This window comes from Taudactylus pleione, unplaced genomic scaffold (assembly GCF_031769625.1).
Source record: "Taudactylus pleione unplaced genomic scaffold, aTauple2 ptg000800l, whole genome shotgun sequence".
NCBI classification, from domain to species: domain Eukaryota; kingdom Metazoa; phylum Chordata; class Amphibia; order Anura; family Myobatrachidae; genus Taudactylus; species Taudactylus pleione.
Genome location: NW_028285202.1, coordinates 501,263 through 526,500, shown reverse-complemented (window position 1 = coordinate 526,500; position 25,238 = coordinate 501,263). Strand labels below are relative to the sequence as shown.

General features: G+C 51.2%; 2 protein-coding genes across 3 annotated transcripts in view; one reads left to right on the top strand and one right to left on the bottom strand.

The window, feature by feature from the left end:
- Positions 1 to 25,238, bottom strand: part of LOC148474900 (uncharacterized) — a 137,544-nt gene that overhangs the window by 38,878 nt on the left and 73,428 nt on the right.
- LOC148474901 (uncharacterized) lies at positions 420 to 19,419 on the top strand. Of its 2 annotated transcripts, XM_088458002.1 has the most exons (5): positions 420 to 503; positions 13,469 to 13,547; positions 13,665 to 13,762; positions 13,846 to 14,095; positions 17,463 to 19,419. In XM_088458002.1, the coding sequence occupies exons 2-5, from the start codon at positions 13,514 to 13,516 to the stop codon at positions 18,872 to 18,874; spliced, it is 1,794 nt and encodes a 597-aa protein (XP_088314128.1). In that variant the 5' UTR covers positions 420 to 503; positions 13,469 to 13,513; the 3' UTR covers positions 18,875 to 19,419. The 2 variants fall into 2 exon arrangements, with proteins under 2 accessions (XP_088314128.1, XP_088314129.1); XM_088458003.1 differs by lacking the exon at positions 13,846 to 14,095 and having other exon boundaries at positions 13,721 to 13,762.

The window sequence follows — 25,238 nt, the reverse complement described above, 5'->3', positions numbered from 1 at the left end:
AGGAGGTATACTATCTAGGGGGGGTTATACTATGTGGGGGCTATACTATGTAGGAGTTATACTATGTGGGGGGCTATACTATAGTATGTAGAGAGCTATGCTATGTGGCAGTAATACCCCCATAGGGACACCAGCCTGTAGTCACCACTCTCCCCCCTGTGTAGTAATAGGCAGCACTAATAGTAACACTGTATAATAATGCCTCAGTGACATACAGGACATCATGTGTCTATGGAGGAACTCAGCCCTCACTGCTTCCTCTCACACGGATTAGGATACACACAGGACTTCAGGGCTGTGCGTTCCACCTGACTTCCGCTATGTGCGTTCCACTCGATTTTCTGGCCCGTACATAGGGAAAAGGGATCCCCTTCCGAAGATGTACGATGACGTCATCTGCCAGTGTCCAACGTCATTCCCTATCATCCAGGTGGGCATAGAGGGGGAGTATGTGCAACCGTACTAAACGTCCCCCGGGTGAGAGCGGGCAGTGACTGGCGCGGGTGAGTGCATACTACAGTGTATATGTATAATAATGAGACAGAGGGGTTGTCATAGAGATGTATAATGAGGAGAGAGATGGAGACGTGAGGGAGCTATGACGCCAGCTCCCCCTGTGCGTGACGTCACGGGACACAGAGTCACAGCTCTGCCTGTATCCGGTGTCAGAGGGTCTCTCAGGCTCTGCAGGGTCATCTGATGGGAGACAGGAGGCTGCTCTAGTGCTGGTGTTTGGTGATACATCTCCTACTGCTGTCCTGGATGAGATAGACATAGATAATACAGCAGACCCTCCAGCATGACCCCTGCTCCTGGGCTTCCCTCTTACTGTACGATTGCAGCCACCTGTCTCATCTATTACCTAGTTCAACACAGGTGGCTGCAGTCAGTCACTAGGTGGGAAGTCCAGGAGCAGAGCGTTTTGCACCTGATGGAATGGGTCATGTTGGAGGGTACAGTCACCAGTCTCTCCTGTACATGCAGTCACCAGTCTCTCCTGTACACGCTGCAGTTACCGCTCTCTCCTGTAAACGCTGCAGTCACCAGTCTCTCCTGTACACGCTGCAGTCACCAGTCTCTCCTGTAAACGCTGCAGTCACCAGTCTCTCCTGTACATGCAGTCACCAGTCTCTCCTGTACACGCTGCAGTTACCGCTCTCTCCTGTAAACGCTGCAGTCACCAGTCTCTCCTGTACATGCAGTCACCAGTCCCTCCTGTACACGCTGCAGTCACCAGTCCCTCCTGTATACGCAGTCACCAGTCCCTCCTGTACATGCTGCAGTCACCAGTCCCTCCTGTACACGCAGTCACTAGTCCCTCCTGTACACACTGCAGTCACCAGTCCCTCTTGTACACGCTGTAGTCACCAGTCCCTCCTGTACACGCTGCAGTCACCAGTCCCTCCTGTACATGCAGTTACCAGTCCCTCCTGTACACGCTGCAGTCACCAGTCCCTCCTGTATACGCAGTCACCAGTCCCTCCTGTACATGCTGCAGTCACCAGTCCCTCCTGTACACGCAGTCACTAGTCCCTCCTGTACACACTGCAGTCACCAGTCCCTCTTGTACACGCTGCAGTCACCAGTCCCTCCTGTACACGCTGCAGTTACCGCTCTCTCCTGTACACGCTGCAGTCACCAGTCCCTCCTGTACATTCTGCAGTCACCAGTCCCTCCTGTACAAACTGCAGTCACCAGTCCCTCCTGTACACGCTGCAGTTACCGCTCTCTCCTGTACACGCTGCAGTCACCAGTCCCTCCTGCACATGCAGTCACCAGTCTCTCCTGTACACGCTGCAGTCACCAGTCTCTCCTGTACACGCTGCAGTCACCAGTCCCTCCTGTACACGCTGCAGTCACCAGTCCCTCCTGTACACGCTGCAGTCACCAGTCCCTCCTGTATACGCAGTCACCAGTCCCTCCTGTATACGCAGTCACCAGTCCCTCCTGTACATGCTGCAGTCACCAGTCCCTCCTGTACACGCGTCACTAGTCCCTCCTGTACACACTGCAGTCACCAGTCCCTCCTGTACACGCTGCAGTCACCAGTCCCTCCTGTACACGCTGCAGTTACCACTCTCTCCTGTACACGCTGCAGTCACCAGTCCCTCCTGTACATTCTGCAGTCACCAGTCCCTCCTGTACAAACTGCAGTCACCAGTCCCTCCTGTACACGCTGCAGTTACCGCTCTCTCCTGTACACGCTGCAGTCACCAGTCCCTCCTGTACACGCAGTCACCGCTCTCTCCTGTACACGCAGTCACCGCTCTCTCCTGTACACGCAGTCACCGCTTTCTCCTGTACATGCAGTCACGAGTCCCTCCTGTACACGCTGCAGTCACCAGTCCCTCCTGTACACGCTGCAGTCACCAGTCCCTCCTGTACACGCTGCAGTCACCAGTCCCTCCTGTACATGCGGTCACCAGTCCCTCCTGTACACGCTGCAGTCACCAGTCCCTCCTGTACACGCTGCAGTCACCAGTCCCTCCTGTACACGCAGTCACCAGTCCCTCCTGTACATGCTGCAGTCACCAGTCCCTCCTGTACATGCTGCAGTCACCAGTCCCTCCTGTACACGCAGTCACCAGTCCCTCCTGTACACGCAGTCACCAGTCTCTCCTGTACACGCAGTCACCAGTCCCTCCTGTACACGCAGTCACCAGTCCCTCCTGTACACACTGCAGTCACCAGTCCCTCCTGTACACGCTGCAGTCACCAGTCCCTCCTGTACACGCTGCAGTCACCAGTCCCTCCTGTACACGCTGCAGTTACCGCTCTCTCCTGTACACGCTGCAGTCACCAGTCCCTCCTGTACACGCTGCAGTCACCAGTCCCTCCTGTACACGTAGTCACCGCTCTCTCCTGTACACGCAGTCACCGCTCTCTCCTGTACACGCAGTCACCGCTCTCTCCTGTACACGCAGTCACCGCTGTCTCCTGTACATGCAGTCACCAGTCCCTCCTGTACACGCTGCAGTCACTAGTCCCTCCTGTACACGCAGTCACCAGTCCCTCCTGTACATGCGGTCACCAGTCCCTCCTGTACACGCTGCAGTCACCAGTCCCTCCTGTATACGCAGCCACCAGTCCCTCCTGTACATGCTGCAGTCACCAGTCCCTCCTGTACATGCTGCAGTCACCAGTCCCTCCTGTACACGCAGTCACCAGTCTCTCCTGTACACGCAGTCACCAGTCTCTCCTGTACACGCAGTCACCAGTCCCTCCTGTACACGCTGCAGTCACCAGTCCCTCCTGTACACGCTGCAGTCACCAGTCCCTCCTGTACACGCTGCAGTCACCAGTCCCTCCTGTACACGCAGTCACCAATCTCTCCTGTACACGCAGTCACCAGTCCCTCCTGTACATGCAGTCACCAGTCCCTCCTGTACATGCAGTCACCAGTCCCTCCTGTACATGCTGCAGTCACCAGTCCCTCCTGTACCTGCTGCAGTCACCAGTCCCTCCTGTACACGCTGCAGTCACCAGTCCCTCCTGTACACGCTGCAGTCACCAGTCCCTCCTGTACACGCGGCAGTCACCAGTCCCTCCTGTACACGCTGCAGTTACCGCTCTCTCCTGTACACGCTGCAGTCACCAGTCCCTCCTGTACACGTAGTCACCAGTCCCTCCTGTACACGCTGCAGTCACCAGTCCCTCCTGTACACGCAGTCACCAGTCCTTCCTGTACACGCAGTCACCAGTCTCTCCTGTACACGCAGTCACCAGTCCCTACTGTACATGCAGTCACCAGTCCCTCCTGTAGACGCTGCAGTCACCAGTCCCTCCTGTACACGCTGCAGTCACCGGTCCCTCCTGTATACGCAGTCACCAGTCCCTCCTGTATACGCAGTCACCAGTCCCTCCTGTACACGCTGCAGTCACCAGTCCCTCCTGTACACGCTGCAGTCACCAGTCCCTCCTGTACACGCTGCAGTCACCAGTCCCTCCTGTACACGCTGCAGTTACCGCTCTCTCCTGTACACGCAGTCACCAATCCCTCCTGTACACGCAGTCACCGCTCTCTCCTGTACACGCAGTCACCGCTCTCTCCTGTACACGCAGTCACCGCGCTCTCCTGTACACGCAGTCACCGCTCTCTCCTTTACATGCAGTCACCAGTCCCTCCTGTACACGCTGCAGTCACCAGTCCCTCCTGTACATGCTGCAGTCACCAGTCCCTCCTGTACAAGCAGTTACTGCTCTCTCCTGTACACGCTGCAGTCACCAGTCCCTCCTGTACACACAGTCACCAGTCCCTCCTGTACACGCAGTCACCAGTCCCTCCTGTACACGCAGTCACCAGTCCCTCCTGTACACGCAGTCACCAGTCCCTCCTGTACATGCTGCAGTCACCAGTCCCTCCTGTACTTGCAGTCACCAGTCCCTCCTGTACACGCTGCAGTCACCAGTCCCTCCTGTACACGCTGCAGTCACCAGTCCCTCTTGTACATGCTGCAGTCACCAGTCCCTCCTGTACATGCTGCAGTCACCAGTCCCTCTTGTACACGCCGTCACCAGTCCCTCCTGTACACGCTGAAGTCAACAATCCCTCCTGTACACGCTGCAGTCACCAGTCCATCCTGTACACGCTGCAGTCACCAGTCCCTCCTGTACACGCTGCAGTCATCAGTCCCTCCTGGACATGCAGTCACCAGTCCCTCCTGTACACGCAGTCACCAGTCTCTCCTGTACACGCTGCAGTCACCAGTCCCTCCTGTACATGCAGTCACCAGTCTCTCCTGTACACGCAGTCACCAGTCCCTCCTGTACACACTGCAGTCACCAGTCTCTCCTGTTCACACTGCAGTCACCAGTCCCTCCTGTACATGCTGCAGTCACCAGTCCCTCCTGTACACACTGCAGTCATCAGTCTCTCCTGTACACACAGTCACCAGTCTCTCCTGTACACGCATTCACCAGTCCCTCCTGTACACACTGCAGTCATCAGTCCCTCCTGTACACGCAGTCACCAGTCTCTCCTGTACACACAGTCACCAGTCTCTCCTGTACACACAGTCACCAGTCCCTACTGTACATGCAGTCACCAGTCCCTCCTGTACATGCTGCAGTCACCAGTCCCTCCTGTACATGCTGCAGTCACCAGTCCCTCCTGTACACACTGCAGTCATCAGTCTCTCCTGTACACACAGTCACCAGTCCCTCCTGTACTCTCAGTCACCAGTCTCTCCTGTACAGACATTCACCAGTCCCTCCTGTACACGCAGTCACCAGTCCCTCCTGTACACGCAGTACATGCTGTATAGTCGGTGTGTATACCTTCTACTCTGTTTCATTTTCTCTTCTGTTCTTATTTTCTTCAACTTTGTTGTTTGTTGCACTAGAATGAGCGCATCTCCCAACAGGTCACCCAGGTTAGGTGTTAAGCCAGGTACATGTTAGACGAACTCTAGTGTGTACCGACCTCAATCGTGACAGGATCCAGCGAGGTTCCAGCATCGGCAAGTGCATACACAATTGCCGATGCCAGCAGCGACGAAACTACGGCAGGAGCCATGCTGCATTTAGCAGCAAGGTCCCCGCTTACTATAACGCCCGTCGGATCTACATGTAGGTCTGACGGACGAGATCACTGACGACGCACAGGAGCCCGCATCGTCATTGACATTTGTCCGTACACAAACTGGACGACTTAACGAATTGGTCGTAACGATTGGTTATCGGCAAATTAATTTACAATCGTCTAGTGTGTACCCGGCATTACTGTGTGTGGTGTTAGGTCTTATTGTGTTAGGTGTTGCTGTGTGCAGTATTAGATGTTACTGCTCCTGTCTAGTCCTAGTGGTAGGATGAGGGGAGGAGAGGGGAATGGGGAAGGAGACCAGGGAGACACTGACAGGCTGGTGACTATTGTGTGAGGGGCGGTATAGCTGTACCTGTCCCTACAGATCCCTCTGCTGCTCCTGTCTAGTCCTAGTGGTAGGATGAGGGGAGGGGAATGGGGAAGGAGACCAGGGAGACACTGACAGGCTGGTGACTGCTGTGTGAGGGGCGGTATAGCTGTACCAGTCCCTACAGATCCCTCTGCTGCTCCTGTCTAGTCCTAGTGGTAGGATGAGGGGAGGGGAATGGGGAAGGAGATCAGGGAGACACTGACAGGCTGGAGACTGCTGTGTGAGGGGCGGCATAGCTGTACCTGTCCCTACAGATCCCTCTGCTGCTCCTGTCTAGTCCTAGTGGTAGGATGAGGGGAGGGGAATGGGGAAGGAGACCAGGGAGACACTGACAGGCTGGTGACTGCTGTGTGAGGGGCGGCATAGCTGTACATGTCCCTACAGATCCCCCTGCTGCTCCTGTCTAGTCCTAGTGGTAGGATGAGGGGAGGGGAATGGGGAAGGAGATCAGGGAGACACTGACAGGCTGGTGACTGCTGTGTGAGGGGCGGTATAGCTGTACCTGTCCCTACAGATCCCTCTGCTGCTCCTGTCTAGTCCTAGTGGTAGGATGAGGGTAGGGGAATGGGGAAGGAGACCAGGGAGACACTGACAGGCTGGTGACTGCTGTGTGAGGGGCGGCATAGCTGTACCAGTCCCTACAGATCCCTCTGCTGCTCCTGTCTAGTCCTAGTGGTAGGAGGAGGGGAGGGGAATGGGGAAGGAGATCAGGGAGACACTGACAGGCTGGTGACTGCTGTGTGAGGGGTGGTATAGCTGTACCTGTCCCTACAGATCCCTCTGCTGCTCCTGTCTAGTCCTAGTGGTAGGATGAGGGGAGGGGAATGGGGAAGGAGATCAGGGAGACACTGACAGGCTGGTGACTGCTCTGTGAGGGGCGGTATAGCTGTCCCTACAGATTCCTCTGCTGCTCCTGTCTAGTCCTAGTGGTAGGATGAGGAGAGGGGAATGGGGAAGGAGACCAGGGAGACACTGACAGGCTGGTGACTGCTGTGTGAGGGGCGGCATAGCTGTACCTGTCCCTACAGATCCCTCTGCTGCTCCTGTCTAGTCCTAGTGGTAGGATGAGGGGAGGGGAATGGGGAAGGAGATCAGGGAGACACTGACAGGCTGGTGACTACTGTGTGAGGGGCGGCATAGCTGTACCTGTCCCTACAGATCCCTCTGCTGCTCCTGTCTAGTCCTAGTGGTAGGATGAGGGGAGAATGGGGAAGGAGACCAGGGAGACACTGACAGGCTGGTGACTACTGTGTGAGGGGCGGCATAGCTGTACCTGTACCTACAGAATCCTCTGCTGCTCCTGTCTAGTCCTAGTGGTAGGATGAGGAGAGGGGAATGGGGAAGGAGACCAGGGAGACACTGACAGGCTGGTGACTACTGTGTGAGGGGCGGCATAGCTGTACCTGTCCCTACAGATCCCTCTGCTGCTCCTGTCTAGTCCTAGTGGTAGGATGAGGGGAGGGGAATGGGGAAGGAGACCAGGGAGACACTGACAGGCTGGTGACTGCTGTGTGAGGGGCGGTATAGCTGTACCTGTCCCTACAGATCCCTCTGCTGCTCCTGTCTAGTCCTAGTGGTAGGATGAGGGGAGGGGAATGGGGAAGGAGATCAGGGAGACACTGACAGGCTGGTGACTACTGTGTGAGGGGCGGCATAGCTGTACCTGTCCCTACAGATCCCTCTGCTGCTCCTGTCTAGTCCTAGTGGTAGGATGAGGGGAGGGGAATGGGGAAGGAGACCAGGGAGACACTGACAGGCTGGTGACTACTGTGTGAGGGGCGGTATAGCTGTACCTGTCCCTACAGATCCCTCTGCTGCTCCTGTCTAGTCCTAGTGGTAGGATGAGGGGAGGGGAATGGGGAAGGAGACTCGGGAGACACTGACAGGCTGGTGACTGCTGTGTGAGGGGCGGCATAGCTGTACCAGTCCCTACAGATCCCTCTGCTGCTCCTGTCTAGTCCTAGTGGTAGGATGAGGGGAGGGGAATGGGGAAGGAGATCAGGGAGACACTGACAGGCTGGTGACTGCTGTGTGAGGGGTGGTATAGCTGTACCTGTCCCTACAGATACCTCTGCTGCTCCTGTCTAGTCCTAGTGGTAGGATGAGGGGAGGGGAATGGGGAAGGAGATCAGGGAGACACTGACAGGCTGGTGACTGCTCTGTGAGGGGTGGTATAGCTGTACCTGTCCCTACAGATCCCTCTGCTGCTCCTGTCTAGTCCTAGTGGTAGGATGAGGGGAGGGGAATGGGGAAGGAGACCAGGGAGACACTGACAGGCTGGTGACTGCTGTGTGAGGGGCAGCATAGCTGTACCTGTCCCTACAGATCCCTCTGCTGCTCCTGTCTAGTCCTAGTGGTAGGATGAGGAGAGGGGAATGGGGAAGGAGAACAGGGAGACACTGACAGGCTGGTGACTGCTGTGTGAGGGGCGGCATAGCTGTACCTTTACCTACAGATCCCTCTGCTGCTCCTGTCTAGTCCTAGTGGTAGGATGAACAGAGGGGAATGGGGAAGGAGACCAGGGAGACACTGACAGGCTGGTGACTGCTGTGTGAGGGGCGGTATAGCTGTACCTGTCCCTACAGATCCTTCTGCTGCTCCTGTCTAGTCCTAGTGGTAGGATGAGGGGAGGGGAATGGGGAAGGAGACCAGGGAGACACTGACAGGCTGGTGATTGTTGTGTGAGAGGTGGCATAGCTGTACCTGTCCCTACAGATCCCCCTGCTGCTCCTGTCTAGTCCTAGTGGTAGGATGAGGGGAGGGGAATGGGGAAGGAGACCAGGGAGACACTGATAGGCTGGTGACTGCTGTGTGAGGGGCGGTATAGCTGTACCTGTCCCTACAGATCCCTCTGCTGCTCCTGTCTAGTCCTAGTGGTAGGATGAGGAGAGGGGATTGGGGAAGGAGACCAGGGAGACACTGACAGGCTGGTGACTGCTGTGTGAGAGGTGGCATAGCTGTACCTGTCCCCTCAGATCCCTCTGCTGTTCCTGTCTAGTCCTAGTGGTAGGATGAGGGGAGGAGAAGGGAATGGGGAAGGAGACTCGGGAGACACTGACAGGCTGGTGACTGCTGTGTGAGGGGCGGTATAGCTGTACCTGTCCCTACAGATCCCTCTGCTGCTCCTGTCTAGTCCTAGTGGTAGGATGAGGGGAGGAGAATGGGGAAGGAGACCAGGGAGACACTGACAGGCTGGTGACTGCTGTGTGAGGGGCGGTATAGCTGTACCTGTCCCTACAGATCCCTCTGCTGCTCCTGTCTAGTCCTAGTGGTAGGATGAGGAGAGGGGAATGGGGAATGAGACCAGGGAGACACTGACAGGCTGGTGACTGCTGTGTGAGAGGTGGCATAGCTGTACCTGTCCCTACAGATCCCTCTGCTGTTCCTGTCTAGTCCTAGTGGTAGGATGAGGGGAGGAGAAGGGAATGGGGAAGGAGAGCAGGGAGACACTGACAGGCTGGTGACTGCTGTGTGAGGGGCGGTATAGCTGTACCTTTACCTACAGATACCTCTGCTGCTCCTGTCTAGTCCTAGTGGTAGGATGAGGGGAGAATGGGGAAGGAGACCAGGGAGACACTGACAGGCTGGTGACTGCTGTGTGAGGGGCGGTATAGCTGTACCTGTCCCTACAGATCCCTCTGCTGCTCCTGTCTAGTCCTAGTGGTAGGATGAGGGGAGAATGGGGAAGGAGACCAGGGAGACACTGACAGGCTGGTGACTGCTGTGTGAGGGGCGGTATAGCTGTACCTGTCCCTACAGATCCCCCTGCTGCTCCTGTCTAGTCCTAGTGGTAGGATGAGGAGAGGGGAATGGGGAAGGAGACCAGGGAGACACTGACAGGCTGGTGACTGCTGTGTGAGAGGTGGCATAGCTGTACCTGTCCCCTCAGATCCCTCTGCTGTTCCTGTCTAGTCCTAGTGGTAGGATGAGGGGAGGAGAAGGGAATGGGGAAGGAGAGCAGGGAGACACTGACAGGCTGGTGACTGCTGGGTGAGGGGCGGTATAGCTGTACCTTTACCTACAGATCCCTCTGCTGCTCCTGTCTAGTCCTAGTGGTAGGATGAGGGGAGGGGAATGTGGAAGGAGACTCGGGAGACACTGACAGGCTGGTGACTGCTGTGTGAGGGGCGGTATAGCTGTACCTGTCCCTACAGATCCCTCTGCTGCTCCTGTCTAGTCCTAGTGGTAGGATGAGGGGAGGGGAATGGGGAAGGAGATCAGGGAGACACTGACAGGCTGGTGACTGCTGTGTGAGGGGTGGTATAGCTGTACCTGTCCCTACAGATACCTCTGCTGCTCCTGTCTAGTCCTAGTGGTAGGATGAGGGGAGGGGAATGGGGAAGGAGATCAGGGAGACACTGACAGGCTGGTGACTGCTCTGTGAGGGGTGGTATAGCTGTACCTGTCCCTACAGATCCCTCTGCTGCTCCTGTCTAGTCCTAGTGGTAGGATGAGGGGAGGGGAATGGGGAAGGAGACCAGGGAGACACTGACAGGCTGGTGACTGCTGTGTGAGGGGCAGCATAGCTGTACCTGTCCCTACAGATCCCTCTGCTGCTCCTGTCTAGTCCTAGTGGTAGGATGAGGAGAGGGGAATGGGGAAGGAGAACAGGGAGACACTGACAGGCTGGTGACTGCTGTGTGAGGGGCGGCATAGCTGTACCTTTACCTACAGATCCCTCTGCTGCTCCTGTCTAGTCCTAGTGGTAGGATGAACAGAGGGGAATGGGGAAGGAGACCAGGGAGACACTGACAGGCTGGTGACTGCTGTGTGAGGGGCGGTATAGCTGTACCTGTCCCTACAGATCCTTCTGCTGCTCCTGTCTAGTCCTAGTGGTAGGATGAGGGGAGGGGAATGGGGAAGGAGACCAGGGAGACACTGACAGGCTGGTGATTGTTGTGTGAGAGGTGGCATAGCTGTACCTGTCCCTACAGATCCCCCTGCTGCTCCTGTCTAGTCCTAGTGGTAGGATGAGGGGAGGGGAATGGGGAAGGAGACCAGGGAGACACTGATAGGCTGGTGACTGCTGTGTGAGGGGCGGTATAGCTGTACCTGTCCCTACAGATCCCTCTGCTGCTCCTGTCTAGTCCTAGTGGTAGGATGAGGAGAGGGGATTGGGGAAGGAGACCAGGGAGACACTGACAGGCTGGTGACTGCTGTGTGAGAGGTGGCATAGCTGTACCTGTCCCCTCAGATCCCTCTGCTGTTCCTGTCTAGTCCTAGTGGTAGGATGAGGGGAGGAGAAGGGAATGGGGAAGGAGACTCGGGAGACACTGACAGGCTGGTGACTGCTGTGTGAGGGGCGGTATAGCTGTACCTGTCCCTACAGATCCCTCTGCTGCTCCTGTCTAGTCCTAGTGGTAGGATGAGGGGAGGAGAATGGGGAAGGAGACCAGGGAGACACTGACAGGCTGGTGACTGCTGTGTGAGGGGCGGTATAGCTGTACCTGTCCCTACAGATCCCTCTGCTGCTCCTGTCTAGTCCTAGTGGTAGGATGAGGAGAGGGGAATGGGGAATGAGACCAGGGAGACACTGACAGGCTGGTGACTGCTGTGTGAGAGGTGGCATAGCTGTACCTGTCCCTACAGATCCCTCTGCTGTTCCTGTCTAGTCCTAGTGGTAGGATGAGGGGAGGAGAAGGGAATGGGGAAGGAGAGCAGGGAGACACTGACAGGCTGGTGACTGCTGTGTGAGGGGCGGTATAGCTGTACCTTTACCTACAGATACCTCTGCTGCTCCTGTCTAGTCCTAGTGGTAGGATGAGGGGAGAATGGGGAAGGAGACCAGGGAGACACTGACAGGCTGGTGACTGCTGTGTGAGGGGCGGTATAGCTGTACCTGTCCCTACAGATCCCTCTGCTGCTCCTGTCTAGTCCTAGTGGTAGGATGAGGGGAGAATGGGGAAGGAGACCAGGGAGACACTGACAGGCTGGTGACTGCTGTGTGAGGGGCGGTATAGCTGTACCTGTCCCTACAGATCCCCCTGCTGCTCCTGTCTAGTCCTAGTGGTAGGATGAGGAGAGGGGAATGGGGAAGGAGACCAGGGAGACACTGACAGGCTGGTGACTGCTGTGTGAGAGGTGGCATAGCTGTACCTGTCCCCTCAGATCCCTCTGCTGTTCCTGTCTAGTCCTAGTGGTAGGATGAGGGGAGGAGAAGGGAATGGGGAAGGAGAGCAGGGAGACACTGACAGGCTGGTGACTGCTGGGTGAGGGGCGGTATAGCTGTACCTTTACCTACAGATCCCTCTGCTGCTCCTGTCTAGTCCTAGTGGTAGGATGAGGGGAGGGGAATGTGGAAGGAGACTCGGGAGACACTGACAGGCTGGTGACTGCTGTGTGAGGGGCGGTATAGCTGTACCTGTCCCTACAGATCCCTCTGCTGCTCCTGTCTAGTCCTAGTGGTAGGATGAGGGGAGGAGAATGGGGAAGGAGACCAGGGAGACACTGACAGGCTGGTGACTGCTGTGTGAGGGGCGGTATAGCTGTACCTGTCCCTACAGATCCCTCTGCTGCTCCTGTCTAGTCCTAGTGGTAGGATGAGGAGAGGGGAATGGGGAATGAGACCAGGGAGACACTGACAGGCTGGTGACTGCTGTGTGAGAGGTGGCATAGCTGTACCTGTCCCTACAGATCCCTCTGCTGTTCCTGTCTAGTCCTAGTGGTAGGATGAGGGGAGGAGAAGGGAATGGGGAAGGAGAGCAGGGAGACACTGACAGGCTGGTGACTGCTGTGTGAGGGGCGGTATAGCTGTACCTTTACCTACAGATACCTCTGCTGCTCCTGTCTAGTCCTAGTGGTAGGATGAGGGGAGGGGAATGGGGAAGGAGACCCGGGAGACACTGACAGGCTGGTGACTGCTGTGTGAGGGGCGGCATAGCTGTAACTGTCCCTACAGATCCCTCTGCTGCTCCTGTCTAGTCCTAGTGGTAGGATGAGGAGAGGGGAATGGGGAAGGAGACCAGGGAGACACTGACAGGATGGTGACTGCTGTGTGAGGGGCGGCATAGCTGTACCTGTCCCTACAGATCCCCCTGCTGCTCCTGTCTAGTCCTAGTGGTAGGATGAGGGGAGGTAAGGGATGGCGTGAGAAGAGGTAAGAGTGGGGACTTTACATATTGTAGGAGCAGGAGTATAATTAGGGGTGGGTTAGAGGTGTCATCAATAAAAGTGCAGGGGGCGAAACTGTCGCTGCTCTGAGTCACCTATGTTTAGCCTGGGGAGTCGCCATATAGCAGCTGCTTAACCTTCTTTTGGTTTTGACAACCCCGCCCCCCTGGCCATGATGACACATATTTGGGGTAATAGCTGATACAGTGTGGATTATAGTAATATTTGTATGCGAGCTAGAATGCAGATGGGAACAGGGATGACAGTGTATAGTCTGCATGTACACCAATCTCTCTATTTCTCTTTGGGTGACTATGGTGTACTTTATATCTCTTCTCCACTAAAGTGTCTTCTGATAGCCATCAATATAGTTTCGACTGTATCACTGTGCGTGTCAGATTCCCATAAGGTATCAGGATGTCATTGTCTCTTATGTCTCCATGCAGGAGGGGGAGTATATAGAGGAACACAGGGGTCTGTACAAGGACGTGATGATGGAGAATCACCGGCCCCTCACATCACTGGGTAAGAGGAGACTGTCATTTATTGTACAGGGGAGAGCAGGTATGGGGGTCCCCTATATACACATCACCTGATTATCACATATATACAATGTACTCAGTCACTATGTGTCTCTTACAGATGGACATAGTAACAGATATACCACACAGAGTAGTCCCTATCCTCTTTATTCACAGGATTGTACAGAGGAGAATCACAGGACCCCACAGGAGTATCAGGTAGGGGGGATTTATACTGTTTCATCTCCATTATTGACATCAGACATAATTATTGATATTTAATTGTTTTCTGGGTTAATTAGTGTGAAGATCTGGCTGTTATAAAGGCAGAAGATACAGAGGTAGAAGAGACGTATGTGACTGATATTAAGGCAGAAGATATTGATAGAGAAGAAGAGACGTATGTGACTGATATGAAGGCAGAAGATATAGAGGGAGAAGAGACATATGTGACTGATATTAAGGCAGAAGTTTTAGAGGGAAAGGAAGAGACATATATGAGGGGTGATCAGCAGTGTAAGGAGGAGGAAATCCCTACAGATATCAGCACAGGTGAGTAATAAACACTTATTACAGAAAAGAGTCACATATTCCTCTTGGTCAGTCACTATAGCAATATCTTATTTTGCACCCTCCTCTGTCAGTACAGACTAATGAGGGAAATGTATCTGCCTCCTGCTCTGCCCCTCACATCATGTCACTGTGTTAACCAGTCCAGAGATCTGACCAGTCTCCTCCCCACACTCTCTGGTGTATCTCATACATCAGGAGCCATCAGCCCCTATTAGAGTCCTGATCTCCCCCACATTTTATACAGCACCCTGATTCCTCAGAAACAAAATGCCTCTTCTGCAGTTCAAATACAAGCCCTATGGATGAATTTTATGTCAACGTCTTGTAACATAGAGCTAAATAAATATTTTAAAGTATTGGTGTAATAATTAAAAAGCAGATGAGGGTCACCCTAGATGTGAATCATCCCAAACCTTATATGTGGGGAGCCAAGGATCTGACGGAGATGCAGCAACCAGATCAGAGTAAAATTATTTAATTCTGTAGAAATTCGGATTAAGGAAATGGAGTAAAAGCTCCAGTATATCAGAGGGAGTCAGGGCATAATTTGTAGTAGTAACTGATAATGGCTGATTTGTAAATACATAAAGAATTGCTATCGAAGCATCCTATATTTATCTTGTAATTGTTATAGAGGACACCAGCCGGACTGAAGGTATCATGAATTTTGGCGATTCCTGCCTCCAGTGTAAAAAGGTTGCATTATGCAAACCCGGCTCAAAATCCAAGTTTCCCTAAATGATGAAATATTTAGTGGTATACTTTGTGGCAATACATGGACGGCCTATTTTCTTATTAATAGCAGACCAAGATTGGTAGGTGTCATGGAAGATAATGTTGTGTAGAATGGCTGGAGGTAATTTGGAAGCCCTGGAGAGTAAGGGGCGAAAAGCACCTCCTCTAATGCAAGTTAGGACTTTCTAGTAGCCAAAAACTTTTTATTAACATAACAGCTGATTTGTGCACTACAGCCGCACACTTTTCACTTCTATCCAGGTATACCTGTGTAGTTGGCAGCACCTCACCCCACTTGGGAATGATTTCATTCAAGGCTTTAGAGGAGAGATATTCACTTGAGACCAGTACGGTTGATATCCCTCATGCTCTACTTTGTCTGCTGTCACCCATCTGTCCCCTGCTCCTCTCCTCCTCTGTCCTGATGGCTCCTTACACTCTGTGGCGGCACATTTCTGTCTTGCATCCTACTTGATGCATGGTTAGGATGTGTTGCTAATTTATGCTACGTCAGGGCTCGACAAATCCCGCGGGCCAGGTCGCCATGGCAACCTAATTTTGCAGCCTGGCGACCAGATTTTGCAGGGAGGGAGGTTTTACATATACGTTTGTTACGGAGGGCGCCACCTAGGGGAGGGCACCCTGACCCGGCCAGTGACATGTAAAGCAGCCTCCGGGCAGACTGTGTCACAGCTGCCTGCGCAGTCGCGCTGCAGCGCTCAGGAGGGTGCCCGCCGACTTTGCTGCCAGAGCTATCCCCCGCCGACAGTACTCTACTGCTGCAATTGGAGCCAGCAGGTGAGTATGAGCAGGGGAGGCGGGGGGAGCGGGTACTGTTTGCCCGGGCTTGCTGGAGGGGCCCGGCGGGAGCCCGGATTCGGCACAGCCCCCACTCCCTCATAACTCACTGCAGCCCAGCGCATGCTGCTGTGTGCCGGGCTGCAGTGGGAGACTGCACTCGGCTGCTAAGCAGCAGCCGAGACAGTCTCCTATGCCTGTGGGGGGAGCGATCACACTGATCGCGCCCCCCCATGGCATGCCACTGAGCTGAGGGTCACACAGCGCCCGCTTCCCCAGAGCGCAGTGGTGCTGAAAATGATTTAATTACAATTTTTTTAAGCCTAAGGGGGCGTGGCCACGCCTCCCGCGATTAGGCTACGCCCCCTTCCCCCGGGCCCTGCGCGCCTCTCGGCAGCCCTGAGTCTGAGTAGGGGGTAGTGATGTAGGAGACTGCTATGGGGGGAGTGAGAGGGGCAGTGATGGAGGGGGAGGAAGAGGGGATATGAGGGGCTGTGATGGAGGGGGAGGAAGAGGGGATATGAGGGACTGTGATGGAAGTGACTGATGGAGGAACTGTGATGAGGGTATATGAGGGACTGTGATGGAGGAGCTGTGATGAGGGGGATAAGAGGGACTTTGATGGAGGAGCTGTGATGAGGGGGATAAGAGGGACTGTGATGGAGGAGCTGTGATGAGGGGGATAAGAGGGACTGTGATGGAGGAGCTGTGATGAGGGGGATAAGAGGGACTGTGATGGAGGAACTGTGATGAGGGGGATAAGAGGGACTGTGATGGAGGAGCTGTGATGAGGGGGATAAGAGGGACTGTGATGGAGGAGCTGTGATGAGGGGGATAAGAGGGACTGTGATGGAGGAGCTGTGATGAGGGGGATAAGAGGGACTGTGATGGAGGAGCTGTGATGAGGGGGATAAGAGGGACTGTGATGGAGGAGCTCTGATGAGGGGGATAAGAGGGACTGTGATGGAGGAGCTGTGATGAGGGGGATAAGAGGGACTGTGATGAGGGGGATAAGAGGTGACTGTGATGGAGGAGCTGTGATGAGGGGGATACCAGGTGCTGTGAAGAGGTGATACCAGGGGCTGTGAAGAGGGGGATATGAGGGGCTGTGATTGAGGGGGCTGTTATGAGGGGGAGTGAGAGAGAGGCTATGTTGAGGGGCTGTAATGGAGGGGACTGATGAGGGGCTGTGATGGAGGGGACTGTGATGAGGGAGACTGATAGGGGCTATGTTGAGGGGACTGTAATGGAAGGGGGAGTGAATGTATACCTGCTTACCCAAAAAAAAGGGCCGGCATTAGTGGTGTGGCCGTGAGGGTTGGTTGCGGGGGTGGGAGGGGAAGGTGCTCAGTAATACTGTCCTGGGGGAAGGGGGGGGTTTGGCTCCTAAATTTTTGTCCTGGCTCCTAGATTTTAGAAAAATTTGTCAAGCCCTGTCCTACGTCTATCTACTCTACACTCGAGGCGCCAGTTTGTGTGTGTGTGAGAACAGTTTGCTCATTGTGGTTGGTCAGTGTCGCTGGCTGAGGGTTCCTGTCCTATAATTCTGGCTGAGCAAGGTCTATTCAGAAAGGCTACTTGATTTGAGTGACCCAGTGTGGCTGTGCAGCTTTCATGTCACTGCGAAGAGGGGTCTGTGCAATGTGTTTGATTATGTTGTTGCATTATATTTGAAGCCAACGTTTTATTCATTCTACAAAAGAGTCCTATTTGCTGTCGTATATATTTGTAAAAATTATGATAGTAATTTGCTATTTGAACATCTTAAAAATGTGCTCCTCCATGGAAAAACGTCTCTGTACCTCTATTTTAGTTCCAATAGATGGATGTCAAGGCAGGAATACATCGGATGGTTATCTCAGTTTATCTACAGATTGTAAGAAAGAAGACGGCATCACACAAGATTCACCAGGAGAAAACCCTGTTACCCTAAGTATACATCCGGTACCTCACAGTGCACCTGATCCCTCTAATTGCGAGGACTGTTCTCCTGGTATCTCAGATATACATAGCACAGCTCATAGTGGTAATAAAATATTTCCCTGTTCTGAGTGTGGGAAATGTTTTACGTATAAATTAGGTCTTATTACCCATCAGAGACACCACACAGGGGAGAAACCATTTTCATGTCCTGAGTGCGGGAAGTGGTTTACCTTTAAATCCAGTCTTGTCAAACATCAGAGGACACACACAGGTGAGAAACCATTTCCATGCTCGGAGTGTGGGAAAAGTTTTACGAAGAAATCAAATCTTATTACACATCAGAGAAGTCACACAGGTGAGAAGCCATTTCTTTGTTCAGAGTGCGGGAAATGTTTTACAGAGAAATCGGGACTAGTCAAACATCAGAAAACCCACACTGGTGAGAAAACATTTCTTTGTTCTGAGTGTGGGAAACGGTTTGCGGAGAAATCACGTCTTGTTACACATCTGAGAGTTCACACGGGTGACAAACCTTTTCCGTGTTCTGAGTGTGGGAAATGTTTTACCATTAGATTCAATCTTCTGAAACATCAACGAACTCACGCAAATGAGAAGCCATTTCCTTGTTCTGAGTGTGGGAAATGTTTTGCAATAAAATCATCTCTTATTATGCATCAGAGAACTCACACAGGTGAGAAGCCGTTTCCATGCTCTGAGTGTGGGAAATGTTTTACACAGACATCAGATCTTGCTAGACATCAGAGAAGTCACACAGGTGAGAAACCATTTCCATGTTCAGAGTGTGGTAAATGTTTTAATGCTAAATTCAAGCTTACGAAACATCAACAAACTCACACAAATGAGAAGCTATTTCCTTGTTCTGAGTGTGGGAAATGTTTTACAATTATATCAGATCTTGTTACACATCAGAGACAGCACGTAGGTGAGAAACAATTTCCATGCTCTGAGTGTAGGAAATGTTATACATATAAATCACATCTTGTTATACATCAGAGAAGTCACACAGGTGAGAGGCCATTTCCATGTTCTGAGTGTGGGAAATGTTTTACAGTTAATTCAGATCTTGTTAGACATCAGAGAAGTCATAAAGGTGAGAGGCCATTTCCATGCACTGAGTGTGGGAAATGTTTTACAATTAAATCAGATCTTGTTAGACATCAGAGAAGTCACACAGGTGAGAAACCATTTCAGTGCTCTGAGTGTGAAAAATGTTTTATACAGAAATCGCATCTTTTTAAACATCAGAAAACTCATACCAGTGAGAAGCCATTTTCATGTTGAAGATCCTGTGAATGTGCCAAGTAATTAGCCATTTTCGTGAGATAGACACGAAACAGGGTGGGAGTAATACGCTAAATATTGTAAAAACTATTTAAGTTTATTCAAGAAATTGAGTTATTGTAGTTTTGCAGTAAATTAGCATATAGTCAATTAACTACCACATAAGAGAAATGTGCGTTACCAATATACGACTGAAAGAGATTGCTCATGCGTCTAGCTTGTAGTTTTTTATTCTGCTAGCTCATACTAATCTAATTGAAGGTGTGAGATGGTTCATGTAATCAGTTCTCTAATTTGTTACAAAATAATTGTGGCCCTCCTTCAAAGATGTATGCAAACTCGTTGGTTTGCGCACAGATGCGCTGTTTGTAGATTGGTGCATGCGCAGGTTCTGTACTGCACTTGCGCTGGTCTACTGCGAGATATCTCGCAGCTCCTCAAAGCCGCAGCCTGATTGATAAGCTGTGTCTGTTTTGGTGGTGGATGGAGCCGGCCAGCAGTCCCGGAAACGGGGGCGTGTCATTGCCATTTTCTGGGAGTGCCAAGGCCAGGATCTGCATCGGAAGATGGTCATTCGGAGTAGCCTTTGGCTCTCTCAGATGGTCGGTGGCTGCGACCATGGCGACCGGATGCAGGACTCGGATCTGCGATGGTGTCGGGAGGCATCTCTTCTCCTACTGCTACTACAGATTTAGCTGAAACTGGTAAAAAGACTACAGGTTGAGATGTATAAATGAGGTTCAAAGGCAGTGGACTATTTGTTTAAGGCACCCTTCCCGGCCTAGTGAGTGGCTGTGGAGCCTTTTTTCTAACCTGCACAAATGGGCTGGAATTTTGCACATGACTCGAGGTGGCGGATGACAGGCCTCGGCCTACATTCTACATTTATTAAGCTTTTCGCACTTTCCACTTACATTTAGTACAGGAAAGCATGTATATGGGACATAAATACGTTTGAAATAAATGCAGTCAAATGTACCCTGAGTAGTGTATTGAGGTGCACTTGGGATTAGTGAGCTATATTGGAGGAATTAAATTGTGGTAGTGCATCATGAGACACGGGACCCTGCCGGCAGCCAGTACTATTATTAATCTGTAATATCTGTTAAGCCTTTCAGACTCACAATATTCCCAGCAGATACATAACCAAAGAGTGAGCAGAAAACCACCACTAATACAAGCTCATGGGATAAGTATAATAGGTCATTCACTGAATTTCACCTTTCATAGTGACAGTAGCGCAATTCCTGTGCCCTGCCAGAAGATGGCGCCTGTAGGATTGCAGTGCTAGAAGGGCCAAAGCACCTAAAATGTTTCCCATGCAAAATCACAACCACCTTACTGGGTAGGGGGTTCAGACTATTGTGGTGTCCTTATATTTCTTACCATGCCACTTTGAACGTGTTCTCATGCACATATTTTGCTTTTATGGGCCCATGTGTTAAATCGGATTTATCTTAAAGCCCTCCTATGTAAGGGCGAAATGCGTCAGCGGACTTCTGCTAAGTGAGCATCTGAATTGCGATCCAGGCACTGGTGTGCCATTCTGGTCCATACATCCACTAACGGAGATGCGGCAAGCCTTCACGCCGCTTACAGACACACGCATCGCTGGTCCTGGTTATACAATACAGCCGGTCCTCTGGAAGATTGCGGGAGCTAAGCGGCACTGCCGGTGCAGGGCTACCTGAATCGGGCTGCTATCTGAAACTTATTAGCTGACCAGGTATAATTAATGTGGCCAACTGCTGTGACATTGCAGGAGACTACACGTAACTCAAATATATAGTCTCTATCCTGTGGAGATGAACACCATCTAATGAGACACTTAATTTGTGTGCACACCATTCACCGTGGATTTTTTCTTTATTTCTCTTTTCAATTGAAGGTTTTTTACATCAAACCAAGGAACTTTATGTTAAGGAGATTTAATATTTATCTTCTGAGTATGATATGTTCTTGCGGGACAATATTTTATATTTAGACCGAATAACAGATGATAATCTGGATCGAGCTATATATATATAGGCTTATTGATAAGCAGCGCACTCATTAGCAACCCTATTAGCGTATTGTGTATTGTTTTAAATGTATATGCATATAACTTTTTTGTGTGATTAAAACAAAAGGTTTTTGGTAAACCCTGACTGCTATATATCATTTCTGCCGTCACAATTTGGATGTTGTAGAGCACAGTCCTATTTGTTTTGTTGTCTTTTGAATTTCTATTTAGGTGTTCACACACCTACAAAGTGTGGACATGCAGCTGTAGAATTAGAAATTTATTAAGAGACAATTAGGTTCTTTATATTTTGATATACTAGTGATTGGAGAGACTCTAAGGAGTATAACCAGTGCCGTGCTCAATTGTTGCTAGAAGATCAGAGGTGTCAAAACTATGACATATGAGTGGATCCTACTTAGTAGGATTGTACAACAAACAATTGCCTTGCTTGGATCACATCAAACTTGGTAAGGACATCTACGACACCCTCAGAGCTGATATCTTATGGAATGTGACTTCTATTGCGTAAATCATCGACCTGTCCCTGTAGGAATTGAATTTTGGCAGCCTGCTGTGACACCACTTCTCTCATGGCCAGCTGACAGTCATCAGTTACCACTGTGGTTTAAATCATGGTGAGACAGGCCCTCAGCAACCCCCGAGTGGACCCCCTCCTGCAGTTTCATTGCCAATGACTCAAGTTAACTGTGGAGGGCAATTCTGACTTGGTATGGAGGGATTCTAGATGTAAGACTAGATGTCCTGGTTGCTGCAATCAGATGCACCAGGCAGGTCCTTGTGTATAGACGGCGCCTAAGAGATCATAGACCAGGCTGGTGAAGAAGGATCGAAGAGGCAAAGTCTGGTCCTTGTGCAGCTGTAGGAAACTTCTTAGATCAGTGTGGGATGGAGTATCAGGTCCAGGAACACCCTTTGTCAGTAGTCACTGTCTCCCATAGTGAGGTTAGGCAGCAATCGGAAAGGTAAAAATTCTGGCACCTAATTTATCATGATTAGGATATAGCAGGAATGTCAGGAGGCAAGCTCCAAACGAGACCGTAGGTTGCTGATTGTGCCCTGTATATAAACTCAGGAGAAGCAGCAGAGGGTATAGAGTTAGCCAGGATGTAGAGCTGGCAGCAACACATAAAATTAATTTGGTAATGCGCCCAATACAATTTGGTTGAGCCTGGCAGGAGGGTCTAAAGCCAGGTGTGGGAGGTCAGTAGTGAAGTCTTGGCCAAGCCATAGCCGATGACTGCAGGCCACAGTCCAGTTCTCACGACACAACAGGCGCAAACACACAGGGTCCGGAAGTGTCCCATCTGGTGCTGGGCAAGAGCAGGTGTATCTGTGAGCCCAAGGGTACAGGGATATCCAAACAAGGAAGGAAAATGCAGAACACTCCTCAGATGACAATCTATGGCTACCAGGACACGCCCCTCTTTGGAAATGTTTAATTTGTATTTTATTTATGAATTGTTCTGAATTACAGCATTTATCCATCTGGCAAAATTAGAATAAACAGAACTTCATCTGACCCAGGGCTGTCCTTTGCTTGAGCCATCAGGGCAAATTCTGGAGCTCGGGGCATCAGAATTAGAGGTGTAGAATACAAATTGGCTCTGTTTGCCAATAATTTACTTGCCAAAATGTATAAATCTGTAGTTAACTAAAGCTGTCAACGATGTGTAAGCTCAATTTTGAACCTGCTCTTAAAAAGACAAATTCCGAATTGAAAGAGTGGCATGATTTGGCATGGTGAATATTATTAAAATGAATTACCTAGGTTTCATACATTTTGCTGTATGAAGGTATAAGAGATTCTTATGGTCCATAAAGATGGTAACCAGGAATCTAGCTCCCTGCAGAAGATATCTCTACTCCTCCAAGGGCAGGCGTACAGTGGGAAACTTCTTGTATAGTTCAGGGGGAGTTTTTTGTCTTACGTAGAAATAACATGGATGAAGCTTCCCACCATCAGTCCTTTTAGAGTACAGCACCTACTCCAACAGAAGAAGCATCAACTTCCAAATATTATAATTATTATTATTATCATCATTTATTTATATGGCGCCACAAGTGTTCCGCAGCTCCTTACAAAGTACATGAACAAATAAGTAACCAGTGACTTATAATACAAAGCAGGACATGGTCATGTATAATAAACATTGCTATATTTAGCGACCTTTACGCCCACATAAGCCTGCCGAGTGTTGGTTGCCCTAGTGGGGAGTAAGAGAGAAATTAAATTACAGTAGGGAGAAGCACAAGAGGGTAGAGGGCCCTGCTCGAAAGAGCTTACATTCTTTAAGGGAGGGGCAGACGAACAGGAGTGACACAGATGGGGTAGGCGGGGAGGAAGGAAGATGTAGCAGCAAGTTAGGATGAGAGCTGGAAGGCTTTAATGAAGTAGTGGGTCTTAAGAGCTCGTTTGAAAGATTGTAGAGAGGTGCAGAGTCTGATGGGGAGAGGGAGGGAGTTCCAAAGGTGGGGAGCAGAGCGGGCAAAATCTTGGAGGCAGGAGTTGGAGGAAGTAATCAATTGGCATGAAAGGTGGCGTGTATTAAGTGAACGAAGAGGCTGGACAGAAGAGTGAAGAGAGGAAATCAGAGATGTAAATGGGAGAGGAATGGGTGAGGGCTTTATGAGTGTGAGAACCTTGAATTGGGTTCTAAAAGGGAAGGGGAGCCAGTGGAGGGCTTGTAAGAGAAGGGAGGCAGATGTAGAGCGTTTGGAGAGGAAGATGAGCCGAGAAGCAGCGTTGAGCACAGACATGAGAAGGAGATGGGATTTGGAGAGGCCAGATAGGAGGAGGTTACAGTAGTCCAATCTGGAGATGACCAGTGAATGTATTAGGGTTTTGGTGGCATCCTTGGTGAGAAAGGGTCTGATCTTGGAAATATTCTTGAGATGGAAATGACAGGACTGCGAGAGGGTCTGAATATGTGGTTTGAAGGAGAGGGAAGAGTCCATGATGACTCCAAGACAATGCACTTTGGGACTAGATGAGATAGTTATGCCATCTATTGATAAAGAAATAGTGGGACATGATGTTATGTGGGAGGGTGGGAAGACGATCAGCTCAGTCTTAGACATATTAAGTTTGAGAAATTGCTGGGACATCCAGAAAGAGATAGCAGAGAGACAGTTAGAGATACGAGTCAGTAGAGAGGGGGGAAAGATGAGGTGAGGAAAGGTAGATCTGAGTATCATCAGGTTTGGTTTGAGAAGGTAGCTGACAAAGGTATGTGAAAAGAAAAAGTAGCTTCTACTGAACAAGATTTACAGTTGGAGACTTTATTAGAAAGGGCTCTGAGAGGGATCACCATGCAAAGTCCGGTGCCAGAGATTATCTATCCAAGGAAAGGGATTGAATCTTGCTTGAAACAAAACATCTCTTAAGATTACAATAAAGTTTTTTGTCTTGTAAATTAACTCTATGGGAAGATACTTTAGTTCTTTTTGGGGATCAGTATGAAATACCACCAGATGCATGTCTGGCGGTTCAAATCCCGACGCCGGAAGACCGGCAACAGAAGATCCCGACAGGTGAGTATTTTTACTATTACTAACCCTAACCTCCCCCCAAGTGCCTACACCTTACCCCCCCTTCCCCGCAGCCTAAACCTAACCCGGGGGGGTGCCTAACCCTAAACTCCCCCCCAGGGGTACCTAACCCTAACCCCTCCTTACCCTAGCCTAACCCTAAGTCGCCCCCAGGAGCCCCTAACCTAACCCTCCCCCACGCGCCCGCCGCCTGGCCTACCTTCGTTTGGTATGCCGGGCGTCAGGCTCCCGGCGTAGGGATGATAGGCATCAGGATTTCGATGCCTATCATTAGACCCCTGCCAGGATTAGACAGTCAGGTAGCCAGCGGTCGGCATTTCGACTGTCGGCTTCCTGACTGCATCCCTTCTTTTGAAAAGAATATTGTCAAAGTAAACCAAAGACACATAAGACATCTTGTTAAATTTAACAAAATCCTGAAAGACGGTTGAGGCATTGCAAAGGCCAAAAGGCATAACCAGAAGTACATAATGGCCACTTCAAGTTGTGAAGGCAATTGGGCCTGATTCAGACCCGATCGCAAGCGGGTAGATGGTCAGGCAGTGCGCACGTGCGGCATGCACACTGCGCGTGTGCGAGCCCTGGACGCACCTGGACGGGGCGGCTGTCGATGTTGATCGACAGCTCACCCCGTTTTGTAGGCGGGTCGGGGGGGGTGGCTGCACAAACGGAGGCGTTCCCGAAGGAACACCTGCCGTTTGTGGGTGGCCCTACTGACATCACACGTGATGTCAGTAGTGAACTTCCTGCTCTATTAGAGCAGGAAGTTCACTGGCGCTTGCGGTGGAC